Source organism: Alosa alosa, chromosome 24, assembly GCF_017589495.1.
Source record: "Alosa alosa isolate M-15738 ecotype Scorff River chromosome 24, AALO_Geno_1.1, whole genome shotgun sequence".
NCBI lineage: Eukaryota > Metazoa > Chordata > Actinopteri > Clupeiformes > Clupeidae > Alosa > Alosa alosa.
This window is the reverse complement of record NC_063212.1, coordinates 11,727,178-11,745,693: the sequence shown is the minus strand read 5'-3', so window position 1 is coordinate 11,745,693 and position 18,516 is coordinate 11,727,178. Positions and strand designations below refer to the sequence as shown.

Genomic DNA, 18,516 nt, shown 5'->3' with positions numbered 1-18,516 from the left:
CACTGAATTGCAATGAGAAGATAAGCATTCACCAGGACGGACGCACCAGAGCCCGTCTACGGAGAGCCTGGCCACTCCGTATTAAGTCCCATTGTACCGAATTTTGGTTGCAGTTCCACCAGAGTTCCACTGGGGGTGATCGCCATGAGTGCAGAATGAATGGGAGTCAATGGAGCTAGACGGCTAAATTTGTCTCTTTCACCTGATTGTCGTTGACAAATCTCAGATTTGATTGTAGTTTGTATAACTTCAACATGGGTTATATGCCAAAAGTTGAATGAACGAGTACTTATGTCCTTTTGATTTCTTACAGGTTGGGTCGTTGTTGCCCATAACATGCTAGCATTGTGCTAATGAATGACGTCATTGACACGTTTGAAAGGCTTTTTAGAACAATTAAGTGACTTTAAAAAATATAATACTCAACCAAGTGTATTTTCTTTGCCTCCCCTTTCGAATACAATATTCAAATTACTTGAAAAAAAATATATCCCGAGAAAAGTGGATTTTGAGGAGTACAGCTCCATAGACCTCCATGCATTCTGCACTCGTGGACGAGCGCCCTCATGTGGAACCACAGAAGGAACTGCAACCAGTTCAGAAACCGGAAGTTTTCCGAGTAGCAGTTCTCTGGACATACTTACTTCTGGGATTAGGCGCATCTGATTTGTCATAATAAAAGTCCATCCCTATTCAGCCAAATTCCAAAATAATATTTGGTTTTGTTATACAGTGAAAGTGAAAGGTCTACACTTCTAAATGAAACAACACACTAACAGAATTGACGGTAAACCTAAGCAATTGTTCTGATCTCTGTGATAAAAAGCCAGTTTAAAACATTATTTTTGCATTGAAGAGAATTTGTAGCCTACCTAGGCTATTTGTCTATTTGTTAGTCCCCTGGCATAGTTACAACTTGTATATTTAAGGCATATATTAGCCTATACTTGCTTGATAAAATTTATACATACATAAATGTCACAGATGGGAATCATTTAAGATATTTTAATTATTATATGAAACAGGCTTATTAGTGTTTAGGCTACTTACTTATTCAGACTTTTCTATATCCAAAATACACTACTGCAACTAGTCGGAGTTACTTACAAAACAGCCTACTACAAAATAATACTTCCAAGTGTTGAGGGCTATGGTACCCCAGGGAGCCTTTACTAAACAAGTGCAAGTAACACTATAATAGGTTTAAAACTATTAAACACATAATTCTGTACAATCATTCAGTTATTCAACAGTTTTCAAAGAGTGATATTTGTTAAATGTTTATTTATTCATTTGTTCAAATACATGAAATTGGATAAAGAAAACATACAAATAAATAAAACCGTAATGCTGTATTTCAGTATTTCTCATAGCCAGTATAAAATTTTGAGTGTGGGTAACTGAACAAAATGGCAGCATTTTAGAGTGCACTGTGAGAGGATTACTGTGATATACCTTCAGTTTTTGTGACACATGCATAGCACACAAAAAATAAAATAAAAGAGCAAGCAAAGCATTTTGTTCTCAAAATGTCACCAACTTCATAATACTTGTACAATTCAAATAACTTCAAGCTGCAACACAATAGTTGATTATCCTCTGATCATATTGGCAAAATGAGAACTTTATTTTTACAAAGTTCATAAGCTCAAATGACCTTACCCGCACCTGTACATTTGCACACCTGAAGTAAACTTAAGGTACCACTTAGTACATTATTAAAAAGGTACGTGACTGACCAGGGTACTGGAGGGGTGAAAGACACAACTGGAATGGGGCATTTTGTTTTACCCTTTTCACAAAAGTGTTCCCTTAAGATGCACTTCAGGGGTCAGAGTGCGAGTAATGATGCCTGCTGACAATCTGGAATGTCTCTGTCCAATCACCATTATTCATCAATTTGAAAAGAGTGAAAGGTAACAACCACGTGACTGGCTGATCAGGCAGTGAAAAACATGCCAAAGTAAAGTGCTTCTGGAAAGTTCAGTCCTTTTACAAAGGAAATAGGAGAAAACTGGGGAAAGAGTCACATATTGCACGAAAGAGTCACATATTGCAGGCATTAGGATATGAACAAACTCAACACACTCTTACCACAATCAGATTTGGCACCACACCTCAAAACTGTAAAAACAACATGCAATTTCTTCTGGTGTTTCTTTCTTCAACATAAATCAGCGTGAAGTGTTTTGCTTTGTATCTTAATTTAACTCTGACAATCAATTCCAATCTGACCGTCACATATGTTGGTTTGGGTAATCCTGCTTCTTGATATGGATTCTAGGATATGGTGACCAGCTGCTGCAGTGGCTTGTGGTCTTATAACTTAGTTTGTATGCTGCAAAGGCTCTGCACTGACAAAATGCTGTAATGTAGTGAAAACTAAACCTGTATGCAACAGGTTGATTAAAGGGTTAACTTATAATTGGCGATGATGTACTGAAAAAAATGTTGTACAGCTCACCCATACAAACATTTTCTCTCATGTCACAACTGAAGTAAATGTGTTTTGGCTGAAGGAGGGGAAACAAGGTACATCTTTGGTAAAACTTAATAGCACAGTTATCAACTAACTGCATGGCATAAAACAGTACACATATGATTAACTGGGTAGATGAAATGAAAACACTGTTAAACGGAAAAGTTGCAGTCCAATAACATAGCAGCAAAAAGGCAGTATACTTGCTGTGTCAAGGTATTTGTACTCGGCAACAAGTCTGATTTAAGCTGGCATATAACCATGCATTAGCTGTTGCCTATTCTGACATTACCAATCACCCAAAACATTTTTATTTCAGGATTAGTGTTTAGTATATCAAAAACATTTCTAGTCAAAAATGACTACAGTGGTCTTTAGAGACTTAATTATATGTAGAGATATTAAAACCTCTAATTCCACATCAATGTGTTATCAGTCTTGAGGTAAAGATAAACAGTAATTAAAACTTCATCCTTCCATACTTTCTTCATGTTTTTTATCCTTCTATATGGCCCTTCCATATGTTAATGTCCTATGATGGGGATTGTTCAAAAGCTATACCATGTTTTTCATAGATTTCCTTCAGAAGCAGAAGAGCTGTGTCTTCAGATTCCCTGTAAGAAAAAAAGAAAAAACAAAATTGATGTTAAAATTGAAATTCTCCTGGCTATAAAGTAAATTGTGCATATCGTACATATGATTTTAACATCAGATTTTAAGACACTTTGTGAGAGCTAAAAGGTTGCGTATGTAAAATACAGAAATACTGTATGTAATCCATCTAGTCTGCAAATCCTCTCATGACCAGATGATGGGGTTCTAGGCATTTCAGTAAGTCCTGGCAATAATAGACTTCAACATGTGAACAGTACATGTATCATTTGAATTGTGAAAGATGGCTAAATCAAAATGCCTCCTGTGCTGTTGTAAATGTTTACTCTACAGAGGCAAGATGAATTATGCAAGATATTTATTAATGATGTATCAATGTTGTCTCACCAGTAACAGAGGTGACTCTGGATGGCAAAGAGGTACTCGTTGAAACTTTCGATAGGTGCTTCTTGGAGAACATAGTCAATTCGCCGACCCCCATTCAACATTCCAATCATTAAGTCTTTTTCCTCTGTTACATCGCTTTCCTCTGTTCCTATGGTGAAATTAAGAAGAACTAATCAGTTATACATTATTTCACAGTCTATGCCTATAGATGTTAAGCAACTGCTCTGAGGAAATGCATTGAAAGCATGTGGCTTCTTCATACATAGTTCTCTTCAAAGTGGGTGTATGCACATCCCACCTCACTGAGGCCAGGTGCAGGACAAAAAAGGCTTATCAAGGATGAATGAATGCCTGATGAAGACCCTGATGGTTCGAAACGTTGCGTTATGTTTTTAACTCAATACATTTAGTTCTTCTGGGAGATTGCAGTGTGCGGACAACTACTTTTCTTTCCTTCTTCATACATACACACGCAGTATAGTCTAATTCAGACCATGACCTCCAGGTCCACCATATTTAACATAGAACAGCATTTTATATCTATCCATCAAATATACACAAAACATCAGAACTTTCACTGTACATGAGGATGCAACTTGGTAACTACTCACCAGTAGTGTAAGAGAGAATGAAACCAGGGTATCTAATTCACTATTCACACTGTACAAACTATACGTCACCACCAGCAACTCAAAATACCCTTTCCAGTAGTTTGAGAGAGGTTGATGAGAACCTCTCTCAAACCAACAGTTTGATGGTTATGATCAATAAACTGATATATTAGTCCTGAACTGTTTGATCAATAAACTGGTATACTAGTCCTGAACCATTAGATCAATAAACTGGTATACTAGTCCTGAACTGTTTGATCAATAAACTGGTATATTAGTCCTGAACCATTAGATCAATAAACTGGTATACTAGTCCTGCCTGAACTGTTTGATCAATAAACTGGTATATTAGTCCTGAACCATTAGATCAATAAACTGGTATACTAGTCCTGAACCATTAGATCAATAAACTGGTATATTAGTCCTGAACTGTTTGATCAATAAACTGGTATATTAGTCCTGAACTGTTTGATCAATAAACTGGTATATTAGTCCTGAACTGTTTATGGACAGAGCTGACCACCTCATCCTCACCCTCTGTTTCTCGAGTCTCTGAGGTCTCCATGGCGACGCCTGCGCACACCGCTTCCTCCCCAGATGGAAGGGCAGCCACAGGTATACGGGCGAAGGACTGCCACGCCGTCCGCAGGGAGCCAAGCACGTTGTTCCTCAGGTCAACACCCATGCGGGTCAAACTCTCCCTCAACTCTGTGGGGCACAAAGTGAAAAGGAATTCATTACAGGCTGAGGTGACACGTCTGAAATTACACTGAAATTAGTGCTTAAGAAGCCCCTGATTAACAATTCACCACTAAATGAGGATGTGCATTTGATAATAGGACCACAGCAGGGAGACCTAACCACTGAGCATATCTTGTAACAGTGCAGTGCAGAAAATGTCAGACCAGTCCACACTTGGTGAGACCACCACTGATAAGTCTTGCTAATGATTTTTGTATTTATACATCATGATACTTTTCCCAAGTACAGGACATGATAAATTATTGTGTGTAAAATATTATGTGACAACTGTATCAAATTTATCTTCTGTCTCTTCTGAATTTGAGAGCATGTATAATAAATTACATTTTGCTAAACGAATGACATAAATTATTTTCTTTTCAGTTATTCTGCTATGGGCGGTGGTAGTGTAGTGGTTAAGGAGCTGGGCTAGTGTGCAGTAGCCTGAAAGTTGTCGGTTCAATTCCCGGCTTCCACCGTTGTGCCCTTGAGCAAGGCACTAACACCAAGTTGCTCCGGGGACAATGTGATCCCTTGTAATATAGCTGACATATGTAAGTCACTTTGGTCAAGAAGTGTCTGCTAAATGTAATGTAATGTAATGTTACTCAGCTTTAGCAGGCAAAAGGCGTTTACATTTTTACACTATTGACACCGACTCCGCTATAGAGCAATTTAATGGGTGGGGACCATTTTGATGAGTTAAAGTATATAAAAAGTGAATTTCCCGGGTGTGGGATTAAGAAAAGTATTATCTTCTCTCATCTTACCCAGATGCATCCTCTTCCTCCCCTTGTGATGTGGTATCAGCATCGGCTCCAGATCAGCCTCAGGCACAATCATGGGCTCAATGCGGTACGCAACTGGATCAAACTGCAAGAGGGGAATAACATCGTATTCTAAGAAGCAGCTATAACTTTCACACAAAAGCTACTTTAACATATGGATTCGCATTGCTTGTCCATTTCCAAGAGGACACACGCACAGGGTGATAGATGTTGAAGAAGGCCTTGCACGTGGGGAAGTTGTAGTCGGGGTCGATACGTTTCAGTCCTCGAACAGTCAGAAACATTCCGATGGGTGAGCCGAACGCAAAGAAGGAGTGTGGATGGAAAGATAGTTGAGGGTAATGGATGGACACCTGTAATGGACAAAACAAGGGACAAAGAGGACAAATTTAACTAATTCTTACAAAAGCGAACACTGGCACTTCGTTTAGTAACAGATCATGAAATTTGCAGTTTTGTCAAATCATCTTCTTTTCAGTCTTCCACCAGTTTGAATATCAGCCATAATAATAGTCTAACCTGTATTGTTACCAGACAATACCACAATGCAAGTGGCACATAATACACCTCATGCTGCATAGTACACAAAAGGGAAACTAATTTCTCTCTTTGAGACTAACCACAATGTCAAAGATACACTGTTTTTCTCATGCTGTGTATATATTCACCATGACCTCTATCTGTCCTTATGGAAACAGATATCTCCTCTCTAGTAGTCATGCGCCCTATTTTCCACCCCCTGCCCCTCCCTGCCCAGCAATGGCCAGAGTAAGTTCTGAAAACCTCCCTAAATCTCCACAGATGGACACTGATTCCAAACTGTTGCAACATCCAATCAGAGCCAAAGGACTGATTCCGAACTGTTGCAACATCCTATCAGAGCCAAAGGACTGATTTCGAACTGTTGCAACATCCTATCAGAGCCAAAGGGCACAGCAATGAATGGTTCACATGTCGATGAGACAACAGAGGAATTCAAAATTAAAAAAAGCAAAATGATAGAGACATGGTGAAATACTGTAAAATGCAGAAAGCAAATGCAAGCAAATGTAACAGAAAAAATAAATAAATAAATAAATAGATAAAATAGTGGATGGAGCCACTAACCTGTCCCCTGGCAACAGCATAGTTCAGCTATCCCCGAGAGCAACAAAAGTCAAACCAGACAAGTTTAACGGTGTGATCGTCTACTCTACATCTTTTAGTGGCCTAGGCTAGTCTGAAACAATCTACAAAACCTACAACACTAAGAACAATACTACACACAGACACCACATACAGTGTATGTTTATTACCTGACCGATCCCCACATCAAAATATTTGTAGTCTACGGCACTGGTGGTGGAATAGGTCCGCAGGAAGCTTTGACGGTGGGCCACGCTGGCATCGTTGTGGTCTGCTAAGTCTTCAGGAGGTAACATGGCCGCCATCCTGGCTTTATGATCCTGTGGAAGAACACCAGAGTCCCATGGCCACATGAGTTGGGAGGATGTGGAATATTTACAAAATATGCTTACGTTGATTCCATTAACCCGTTATTCTATAAATGATGATTAACGCTATCTAGACAGAACAGATCCATAAGAAGATTGTAAATCCAAATTTGGTGTGAAAACACACCAGTTGTTTGATTTCTTTTTCCTCCAATAAAAGCACTACAAGCATCCCAATGCATTGACAGTGCTTTTAGCTTGTAGAGTTTGTCCCTCACCTTCAAGATTTGTCTTCTACTGACCAAGTCCAAGATTTTTTTGCGTGGTCCAAGAGGTATTCCTACTTTTTCTAATTCAGTTTCTGTGCAAAGAGACTGAGGAAAGGATGATAATAAATGTAAAATGTTATATATATATATATAAAACAATATATAAGTCATTCCAATCAGCAGACTAAATTCAGTAAAGTACTGACCAAAGAGTCTAGGTCCATTTCTTCCTTCTGTAGAATAGGAATGTATTTCTGAAGCCCCAGTCTACTGAGGGCATCTTCCAGGTTTTCTTTCTTAGGGGTTGAAAGGTCACCGAAAGAATTTTTCTGTCAATTCAGGAGACACAAATCACAAAAATCAATGTCATGTAATCACACAATCAAACACACGTTTACCTGGAACATCTGTCTTTTTTGTAAGTCACCCCTACAGCAGACGTAGGTCTACAAGCTGATATAATGATTTGGTTTTTTTCCCACTATGTTGTTTTACGCCAAATAAACGTATTATGCATTCCAAAAATATATGCTTTCCACTTTTTTAAAATCATACATGCGAGAGAATGCATGAAGGACAAATAAGAAAAAGGGAAAAAAAAGGAAAAAGAGCTACCATCTCATTCCCCAAGTCCTCAGAGCTTGTTTTCTGATTGGTGAGAAGATCAAAAAGAATAAGAGACCCTGTGAATATAAAGTACACAACTTGAGACACAGGAGTCAGCATGTCCGATACGAAAGGAGCCAACATGTTGCAAAAGATCCCATAATGACAAAACGGAGGAACAACATAGCTGACATAAACTGACCCAAACTGTGGCCCACTAGGGACACTTGCCCCTTAAAGTCTGGGTGGCGGCAGCGGAACAGACTGTGGAGTCGGTTGACCTCTGTTACCACGGTGTCCAGGATAGTCTGGCAGTAGGTGGGGCTGTTGTAGAAGAAGAGATCCAGCAAGGTGTCGTTGGTGAAATGTCGGAGTCGGCTGATGCTGGGGAGAGTGATCCGTTGGATGGACCTGAGGGGAATTTTTTTTATGAATTGATCAGTTATCAGTTCATTTTATGAAAAGAATCTTTCAAATTGTCAACTCTTTTACAGGTCAGACCTTGCAAGGAAGGCAATGACTGTAAACTACATTCACAAACAACGAGGCAAAACATCCAAAGACAGACAAAACTGTTACAAAACAGAACCATAACCAAACAAAAGTCCATTCATTGTTTCGGAGTCAATGTTTCTGTCTAGAGGAGTAATTGGCGCCCTCACTCGTCAACGCCGGTGGCATCGCCATGGAGAGCACTGTGCCAGTCAACAGGAAGGAACTCGACCCTGCCAACCCTGCCCTCCTCTCGGGCCGACCTGCAGTGAGAGCTGAGCAGGCTCAAGGCAGCACTGCGGAAATCATTCACTGGACAGAGAGAGGGAGGGAGGGAGGGAGGGAGAGAGAGAGAGAGAGAGAGCCCAAAATGAGGCTTTGTTGAACAATCAGGAATCAGGAGATCACATTTCAAAGTAGCACACTGTCCACAACAGGAGAAAACAATAAAGTACTGAGGGAGACCCGACTAGAGCAGAAATGCAATAATTTAGTTAAGTCAATAATTGTGTTCAAAACAACGGTGGTGTATTTCTCCTTCAATTCCATCAGGTATGTGCCGATTAAGGACTTTTTTGAGAATGTTTTCTCCCTGCCCCAAAATATGCTTGCTCGGGCTTTGTCTTCAAGTTTCCACAGAGATCGTGAAAAAAGTTTTTCAATATCATCGAAGCTTACATTGTGTATTGGAGAGGATGTTATTTTGCAATAGCATTATTATTTTTTCTTTAAAAACACACACACAGACAGATACACAAACAGGAACCATTTGAACATATGTATTATGCTGGTAAAGGATGTTAGTTACAATATCATTATTGTAATACACACACACACACATTAAACATACCACATTGGATGATGCTCCGAAACCGAAGGTCACATGCAGGCCCGATCCCATGCACCATAAACACAAGGTGGTCCACTGTCTGAGGTTCCCCTGTAGGCACACACACATGACACTAGATCAACACTGAGGTTCCCCTGTAGGCACACACACACACACACACACACAATGCTAGATCAACACGGAGGTTCCCCTGTAGGCACACACACACACATGATGCTAGATCAACACGGAGGTACTGTGTGCTAATGATTCTTGGAGCAATTTCCTGATTTTTTTTTTCCTGACCACATCAGTCAGGCCCAATCTGTCTAAAACACAACAGGACGATCCGACGTCCACCTACTCAGTTGGGGAAAAAAAAAACGGGAAAAGCTGAGCAAACGAAAAGTAATCACAGTGCCCACAGTATTTAGTGGACCTAAGTTACGACTGTAGAGTTAAACAGTCTGTGTGAATGTACCAGGATCATATTTAAGGCAAATGTAACGCACACCAAGGACAGTTAGGGAGGTGCTGGCCACTGGTAAATTACTAATAGACATCCCTTTACCTCCAATGGCTGGGAGCCCTATTGTCTGGTGTGTTAACTAGATGTACCACAGAGCGGTACAAAATATGACCGCCGCCGAGTCCAGCACATGTTTTCCACAAAAATAAGTCACGCTGAAAGGCATATACTGTATGTTTCTAACTGTCTCACTGAATTGCATTATGCAAACTCAATTCTTACTGGTATCTGCTAGACAACAAGTACCAAAACATGATTAGTTCATAGATTTCACATGTAAAATACATTTTATACAACCCCACCCCCATCTTGCCTGTTCATAATTCGGAGAAATTCTTGAATTGTGTGCATGTGTGCGTGTACATGTTTATGTTTATGTGTGTGTGTGTGTGTGTGGGTGGGTGTGTGTGCGTGCGTGCATGTGCTTGTGTGTTTGCCTGTTTATGTGCCTGTGTGTGTGCATGTGCATGCATGCGTATATATGTCTACTGTGTGAGTATGTGTTATACGTAGGATTACTGTGAATGCATGTGTGTGCGTGTGTATCTGTTTATGCACATGTGTGCATATGGAATGGGTTTACATGACCCTTGGCAAACATATGCAAAAAATTGGTCATCCTAGGCCCTACGGTTCTCAAGATATTCACAGAAAACTGTGTCTGCCCTACCCTCCTTTCGGGAGGTCCAGTCCAGCGGGGGGGCTACAGATCAAAACGAAAAACGATGTTTCATGCTATCCATGTGGGGTTACATTCCCACCAAGTTTCGTGTACCCCGGTCTTTCAGTGTCCCGGGAATCGTTGTTGGTGTACGGTCACTAAATGTACACATAAATTATTTTCTGATCTCTGTTTCTCGAGGCCCCCCATGAACGAAAGTCCACGAAACTTGGCGTGCATTCGGAGGGTGTCATAATGATCCTACACTTTCAATTTCGTGCAGTTTTGACCATGTCAGCCAGAGATATTGTGATGAAAACACCTAATGTTTTGCTTTTTAATTTTTAACTAGGTGGCGCTATACATGAAATAAGTGGTAATGGGATGGGTTGACATGCCCCCTTAAGACCAACATACAAAAAAAAGATGGACCTCCTAGGCCCTACGGTTCTTGAGATATTCACAGAAAACTGTCTCCGGCCACCTACAGGCCAGTTGGTGTATAGTAACATAAATTAATTTATTGTGTGGCCCCCCATGAACGGAATTCGACGAAACTTGGCGTGCATTCAGAGGGTGTCATAATGATCCTACATTTCCAATTTCGTGCAGTTTTGACTATGTTAGGTCACAGATACCTGTGGTACCTTCATTTTTACTTTTTTGTGTTTAACTAGGTGGCGCTATACATGAAATGAGCGGTTATGGAATGGGTTGACATGGCCCTTTGAGATCAACATACAACAAAAAAATGGTCCTCCTAAACCCTACGGTTCTCAAGATATTCACAGAAAACTGTGTCTGCCCTACCCTCCTTTCGGGGGGGTCCAGTCCAGCGGGGGGGCTACAGATCAAAACGAAAAAAAGAGGGTTCCATGCTATCCATGTGGGGTTACATGCCCACCAAGTTTCGTGTACCCCGGTCTTACAGTGTCTAGGGAATCCTTGACGGAAATTTGGACATGCGGAAAAAAAAATCTGACTAAACCTATATGACTGCCGCTTCGCTGCGCGGCGGTCATAATTAGTGTGGATATATAATGATGTGGTTGGTCTTCCTGTTTTTCTACGATCTGAAGAAGACCCCAAACGTTATCGATTAACTAGAAAATGTAATTTCGAGGAAATTAGCAGTGCATGAAAATATAAACATACTGTATATTAACATAAAATGCCAAACAAACTTTTATTGGGAAACAGTTGGCAGGAGTCATAGTTGATAACAACTGACAGTTGAAATGGCTGAACAGTTAAATAGTTGAGTAGTTTAAATAGTTCAATAATTCACTATTAAATAATTTTAGTGAGGACATGTATTTTGAAACAGTTGTGGGCAGAGGAAATAGTAGTCTTAAGAGAGCCAGATTGTATGCTTAAAGCCTGAGACAGAGTTTACAGTTTAAAAGTTGAATGTAGATAGTGTAATGGATGTTGATAGACAGAAAGTTGAATGGATGTTGATAGGAAGATTGTTTAATGGATGTTGATTTATAGTTTAATGGGTGGATGAGTGAATGGTTTGAAGAGGATGAATGGATAGAAAGTTGGATGGAATGTGCCTTATATCCTTGTAGAATGGAGAGACACAGAGAGAGTTGGCCTAGTTAAGCAGAAAGCAGTTGATACAGGTGCAATCAGTTTAACTGGCCCTTTGATGGGTCCTAGTAGTGAGCAGCTGGAAGTTGATACAGGTGCAAATCAAGTTAATTAGTCCATTGTGATGTCAGTGCTAATACAAAGTCTATGGGGAAAAATAAGCTTGTTTTTTATTAATATCTCAAAAAGTATAACGTTTACAAAAGTGAAAAATACATTCCCCACGTGTCCTTTTCAAGACCTATGTTACAAAGTTTGAACGAAGTTTCTACGTTAAACGGTTAAAGCTGAATTAGACGCAGAAATGTGGTGGGAAGAATAAGAAGAAGACTTCGGATAACAGAACAGTGCATTTTCATGCACTGTAATAAAAGCATTGATATGGAGCCAGAGTGTAGTGCTTCTGTACCAGGATCATAACATGAACTCTACACTCTGGGGGCATGAACATGAGGACTGATGAACATGCCCCCAGAGTGTAGCACTGTAGCGCCTGGCAGCTCTAGCTGTTGGCTGCAGCAACTCAAGCTAGGTAGAACCGATTGTTTCCGTTTTGATAGTTTTTTCCGTACCGACAGTTCTCTTTGACCTCGAGAAACAGAGATCTATTTGAAAAATTGCAGGAATTCTCCTTTAAAACACAGGCCATCAGGGTTCTGAAACACACCTTCTGGGATGTCCACAGCAATGTTCTCAATGCCCCTCTTTACTGTGCGCGGCCTCCCCTGTTCAGAGGGGGAGGAGACCCAGTCATCCTGCAGCATGATTGGCTGGTACTGCATAATGAGCTGCCAATTAAAAAGAAGGACAAAGCCAATCAGAAAAATCACAGCCTGATTGGTTAAGCAAGAGTAAGGAGAAAACCTCACTCTTAAGGTATATATGGGTCTATTTTTTGAGCAATGCTGCAAGGCAATCGCATGAACTGTTCCGATTTTTCAGATTGCTACAATTTTTTCCCATACATGATAGCAGTTCTCCAGATAAAAATGAGTTAACCAATAATAGTGGGGAAAGTGCACAAACAATGTAGTTCAGGAGCAATGTCCAGCGACATTGTTCAAAACACTGCCCAATTAGGGCTGGGACAACGCGTCGACGTAATCGATGACATCGACGCAAAAAATACGTCGACGCAAAATATGAGCGTCGATTCGTCAAGCATAACTTGTGCTGCTAAATATTTTTATTCTTACACCTTCAGTGTTTTCCATACGTTGACTAATCTGTGGCTGGGCACCACGAAATCAAAACCGGCCACCACACGTTGATGTTCTATGTTGTAGGCCTACTGTTTAAATTAAAGATAAGATAAAATAATTTCATTGAGCTGCACTTTTTACTCACACAGCCTTTCCTCGCCCCGCCCGCTCTCTTTCGTAACGAGCCCGCTGCTCCTCCTCTGCAGGTGCATTTAACAAAATATTCACGATTGTTGTTGCCACATAGAAGCACTGCATAGAACACAGTGGGCTAAAATTACTATTAAATCCGCTTAGCATCGTGACCATGCTGCGCAAATTTGATCAAAACTGCTGCATTAAAGTTAAAGTAAACTCTGCTAAGGTCTTATCACAACATAGTACATTGAGGAGACTACTAAGTTAAGTTACAGTATGCAATCAAGCAGTATCTCAAAGCTAACGTTAGAATACTGTTTGGATGTCAAGTTTAGCATGCTTACTTGCAGCTGCTTGTATTGGTTATTCATGCAGGGCTCATTTTATTGACTCTGAATGTTTGCAAAATCCCGATGTAAATGGAAAAGTGTTTTCCAAGACTCAAAAGTGCTTGTCCAAAGGAGAAGTACGAACCGTTATTTGAACTAACTACTTATGAATTGCATCCACACATCGGCAGCCTTATAACTGTGTTAATATGTTAATTGCAAGGATTCCCACACGAACGTCTTAAAATGACAGGCACTCAATTAGACACTACTGAACTTTATTGAATGCTACCTCTGGCTAAAAATGCATTACTTTGCACTTGTATAGTCTTTTATTTTGTAATCTTAAAAGCAATAAGCGTATATTGCAATGTTAAAGAATTCATGTTTTTTCATTCAGATATGTAAATAAACATGTATAAGTTGCTATTAGTCAATTAATGTGGAGGTAATCGATAATCGAATCGAATTGAAATCGAACTGAAAAAATGAATCGTTAAATTAATTGATGCATCGAAAAAATAATCGCTAGATTAATAGTTTAAAAAATAATCGTTTATCCCAGCCCTATGCCCAATGTATCATCACCCTTGACGAACGGCCTGTAGGTACTCAGCTGGTCCCTGGACTGGTCCAGCACATGCACATCTTACCTTGGGGTTGTGGAGAATGACCGTCTCGCCTGTGGGAAACTCCAGCTTCCTCTTCCACTCCCCTAATGTTACGGCTATCATGTACGCATCCTGTCAAGGAAGCACAAATGACTCATTGTCAAATCACAAAAACGTGCATGATTCTCCCAAGAAAACTAAAAGTTAAAGTTTCAGCTAAAGTTCACTCGTATTTAACTGACACTTTTATCCAAAACAACACAGAACTGGCAACGGCGGGTTTGGGAATCGAATCCAGGGCGACCGATTGTCAGGCGGTGGTCACACCATGCCACATCAATAGTGTGTGAACAAACGCAAACTAAGATAGGAAACCTAACCCTTCATTGAGTGCTTATGCAGTTAAAGGCTAGAGCTGCCGGGCAGCTACAGTGCTACACTCTGGGGGCATGAACATGAGGGCTGATGAAAATGCCCCCAGAGTTTAACACTGTAGCAGCCTGGTTGCTCTAGCTGTTGGTTGCAGCAACTCGAGCTAGGTAGAACCGATTGTTTTGGGTTTTGTTTTGTACCGACAGTATTCGGTGACCTTGAGAAATGGAGATCTATGTGAAAAATGGTCGGAATTCTCCTTTAAGCATAAGAGCTAAAAGAGGGATGGCTTACCTCCAAGCGTTCACTGAAAGACTCTGGGTATGGCATGTACCGGGGGTCTTCGTTTCCTTTGAAGAACCACGAGCAGCGACGGACTTCTGAGGGTGCCTGGTCCCAGTAGACAGCATAGCGCAGACGCTCAGTCAGGCGAACGTCATAGCGACCACCCTCCACAGCGACCACGCTCTCATCTTCTTTTTTCACTGAAATAGAAGTCAGGTAATAACAAGACAAGATTAATACTGTTCAGACTTAAATATGTAGTCCACAAAAAAAAAAAAAAAAAAAAAAAAAAACTGGCATTTGTGCATATTCCTGGCCCTGTAAATTGGAAAGCGACAGTGGACCAAGCCATAAACAATCCTAGCCAATCAACATTGAGCTTCAGCAAAACAAAAGAGGGCGTGTATTTGTCATTTTGCTGGTGAAATTCATATCCACCTATTTTTTTGTGCACAATGAATGTACCCACAGTTATTTAGCTTTGTACATTAAATTGCATTCTACATCAATAGCTACATAGATTACATTGTTGAGACGAAAATAATTCAAATGATTTCTAAGTGTAATCGTGAGTTAATACCAAAATGCTATTTATTACAAAACAGCTAGAATAAACATTTAGGAGTGCTCTCACAGTTCTTGAGGGCATCCTCCAGCTTAAGAGAGTCTTCATGGCTGAATGGTAGCCAGTCTTTCTCATTGGTCCGACGACAGTAGAACCAATGAGGTTGGACTGGTTCGTAAATGGACTCGGACAAATCCAGACCATCCAACATCTCGAAAGACTCAGCAGAGGAGGGAGAAGTTTCATCCAAAGTGGCTGCTGCCGTCTGAGGAATAAATACAAACGCACACATTGACTAAATACAAACACACACATTGATCATCATTGATCCACATTGATCCTCCCCATTATATGTGTTGGGGTTGCAGACATAAACATGATGTTGTGAGTGGATATGTACTGTATGTGGTAAAAAAGTCTGTCAACATTAGCAAAGTATAGATGTCATGTGGGGGAACTGAGGTGAGTCGTCAATCTTTGCGCTTAAATGTCTTACCCATGGTTTTAAATTAGCACATTTATTTTCACTAGTTATCAAATTAGCTTTAGTTAGACTTAAGACGCTTTGCCCATCATTTAAATTAGGCCCCATGTAAATGTATATCAGGTTTATTAACCAAGCATACTTGCATATAATTACCCATCAGGGGGTAGTGTACAACACACACACACACACAGTGTACACCCATTCAAACACACACACCCTCAGAGCAGTGAGCACACTAGGAGCACACATACACACCCAAAGCAGTGGGCAGCCTTAATCCTGGTGCCCGGGGAGCAATTAGGGGTTAGACTTGGGGGGTATTGCCTGGCTCAAGGGCACCTCATCTGTGGATGTGAATGTGGGAGAGTGCTGTTCAATCACTCCCCCCACCCACATTTTTCCTACCAGTCAGGGATCGAACCGGCCACCCTTCGGTCACAAGTCTGATTCCCTAACCAGTAGGCCACAGATGCCCATACATTCTCACATACTGTTCAAAACAAGTCAACAGAGCTGTATCAGTGTCTACTATGATCTAATCAACATCCTGCTTGAGAAACACACAATGTACTGCTCTCAGGATGCTGTCGGCTATTTATACAAGCTGTTGTGCTGTTTGACTCAGTGTCCTTGGACTTAATTTAGATGTTAGACTCCCTATGCCTATATGACACGACAGCTTATTGTGTCTGTTTTCACAGTCCCAATAGGGCACGCACGACATTGAATATTATTCCACCCTGTAAAGTGATCCACCTTCATCTCCTTTATTTCAGCTTAATAAAACTCCAATTTCAACAACACAGTAACTAAACCATAGTTTCCTTCCAAAATGAATAATGCTGCGGTATCTAAGCAATAAAAATATCAGACTAATTAAAACTGTGTGACAAGTGAACATATGGCTCTTTCACAGCTGCTTGAAAACAGGACACTATGACTTTTCAGTCTGCATGCATACGACACACACTGCTGTGTCTCACTGGGCTAATTTTGGTTGAGGTATTCAAAGCATGGGTTCCAGGCAAGATGTGCTGACTAACGTGAATATGTCTATGTATATGATCATATTTAAATGCAAGCTATATTTAGTGACTTGGCTCTGTCAGACTTACTAGTCCCTAAATCAATTTTGCTGGGATTGACAATAGCAAAAACATGATGAATAGAGGACAACTAAAGCTAACTAAGGGACTGTAGCTTTGTGATGGAATGCAAACTTCAGATGTTGCCTATATTTCAGTGCTGCAGTTTGTGGTCATCATTTAAGGTATCATGGTTTGTGAACATCATTTAAGGTGGTCCTCAAAAAGTCAAAACATACCTTCTTTTTGTCTTTTCCCGTGGACGGATCCCCCTGATTAACTGACAAATTAGAGTCTTCCACTTGTAGGACCTGCTGCTCCGGTCCTGGAACCATGGAAGACGCCACCACCACCAGTTGGGTCATCAGACATCACGTGACCAGTTTTGAGCTTGTGTTGAGAGTCCTGAGACCTGGCATCCGAGACAACAATTTCCTGGAATTTGAAGTTCCAGTTTTTCTAAAAGGTTTGAGGGAATGCTTCTTGATCTGTAAGTAATGACAATAAAGAGACGTGGTCACTGCCATAAACAATTCACATCACATGACCCATGTGTTTAATATATGCTTGCATCTGTGTATTTGTATGTCTGACTGTCATTAAAGTGGAAACAGTTCCATTCCCATCTAAAGTAACAGGAATATTGTTCAAACGCATATTTTACAACACATAGCAGTCTAATGAAGTTCTTCAGTTATTCCTAATGGCTAGTGACTATTGTCATACTGCACAGGCTGCCTATCATACAATAGAGTCTATAAAAGACATTCCTAAAGACGTAGCCTGATGATACACTAACGTTAACGAAGACGATGACATACAATGTGAAAACCACTGTCAGCACAATATGTTGTGCTGGAATAGGATGTGACTTTTCTTACACACTAAACAAACAACCAACGAGGAGTTAACCAAAAAAATCTGGGGATCATTTTTCTTGACATGACAACACATTCAACAACGTGAAATGACAGCACATGCAATACTAGCTTGCGTACGCTTCAGATTTGAAACATTTTTGTTGTTAATAGTTAGCTGCTATTCGACATTGAGATCGTTAAAACTCTGTTCTGTGCGAACGTCAGCTGGCTGGCTGATTAGCCATCCAACTTCAAAACCCCTGTAAGGTTAACTAGCTGGCTAAGCTAACAAGCCAGCAGTCAGCGATCATTAGAAAGATTCACTTACCTATACGAATGACAATGTGTTCGTGTCACTCGAAGCGGTACTTGCTGAGAAACAACCTACTTCAATGGCAGAAGTATCCAAAATAATGATGCTGTCATGGTCACCACCAGGCTGTTGAGTTTGCTTTTAAACGTCAGTGTCATATGAAATTCATTTAATTATTCTCTTTCCGGGTCACGGTATTTGGCATCACAGTAAAAGCCCACCTGTTTACTTCATCT

At 40.4% G+C, this 18,516-nt stretch overlaps 1 protein-coding gene across 1 annotated transcript; it reads right to left on the bottom strand.

Moving 5' to 3' along the window:
• Positions 1 to 1,253: 1,253 nt before the first annotated feature.
• Positions 1,254 to 18,448, bottom strand: LOC125289939 (phospholipase DDHD2-like). Its single transcript, XM_048237057.1, has 18 exons — positions 18,296 to 18,448; positions 17,347 to 17,595; positions 15,605 to 15,800; positions 14,980 to 15,170; positions 14,356 to 14,445; positions 12,701 to 12,821; positions 9,269 to 9,358; positions 8,589 to 8,730; positions 8,129 to 8,337; positions 7,936 to 8,003; positions 7,527 to 7,649; positions 7,330 to 7,425; positions 6,914 to 7,063; positions 5,816 to 5,971; positions 5,601 to 5,703; positions 4,624 to 4,797; positions 3,479 to 3,626; positions 1,254 to 3,093 (listed from the first exon to the last, which is right to left on the bottom strand). The coding sequence occupies exons 2-18, from the start codon at positions 17,470 to 17,472 to the stop codon at positions 3,012 to 3,014; spliced, it is 2,265 nt and encodes a 754-aa protein (XP_048093014.1). The 5' UTR covers positions 17,473 to 17,595; positions 18,296 to 18,448; the 3' UTR covers positions 1,254 to 3,011.
• Between the last annotated feature and the right edge of the window lie 68 nt (positions 18,449 to 18,516).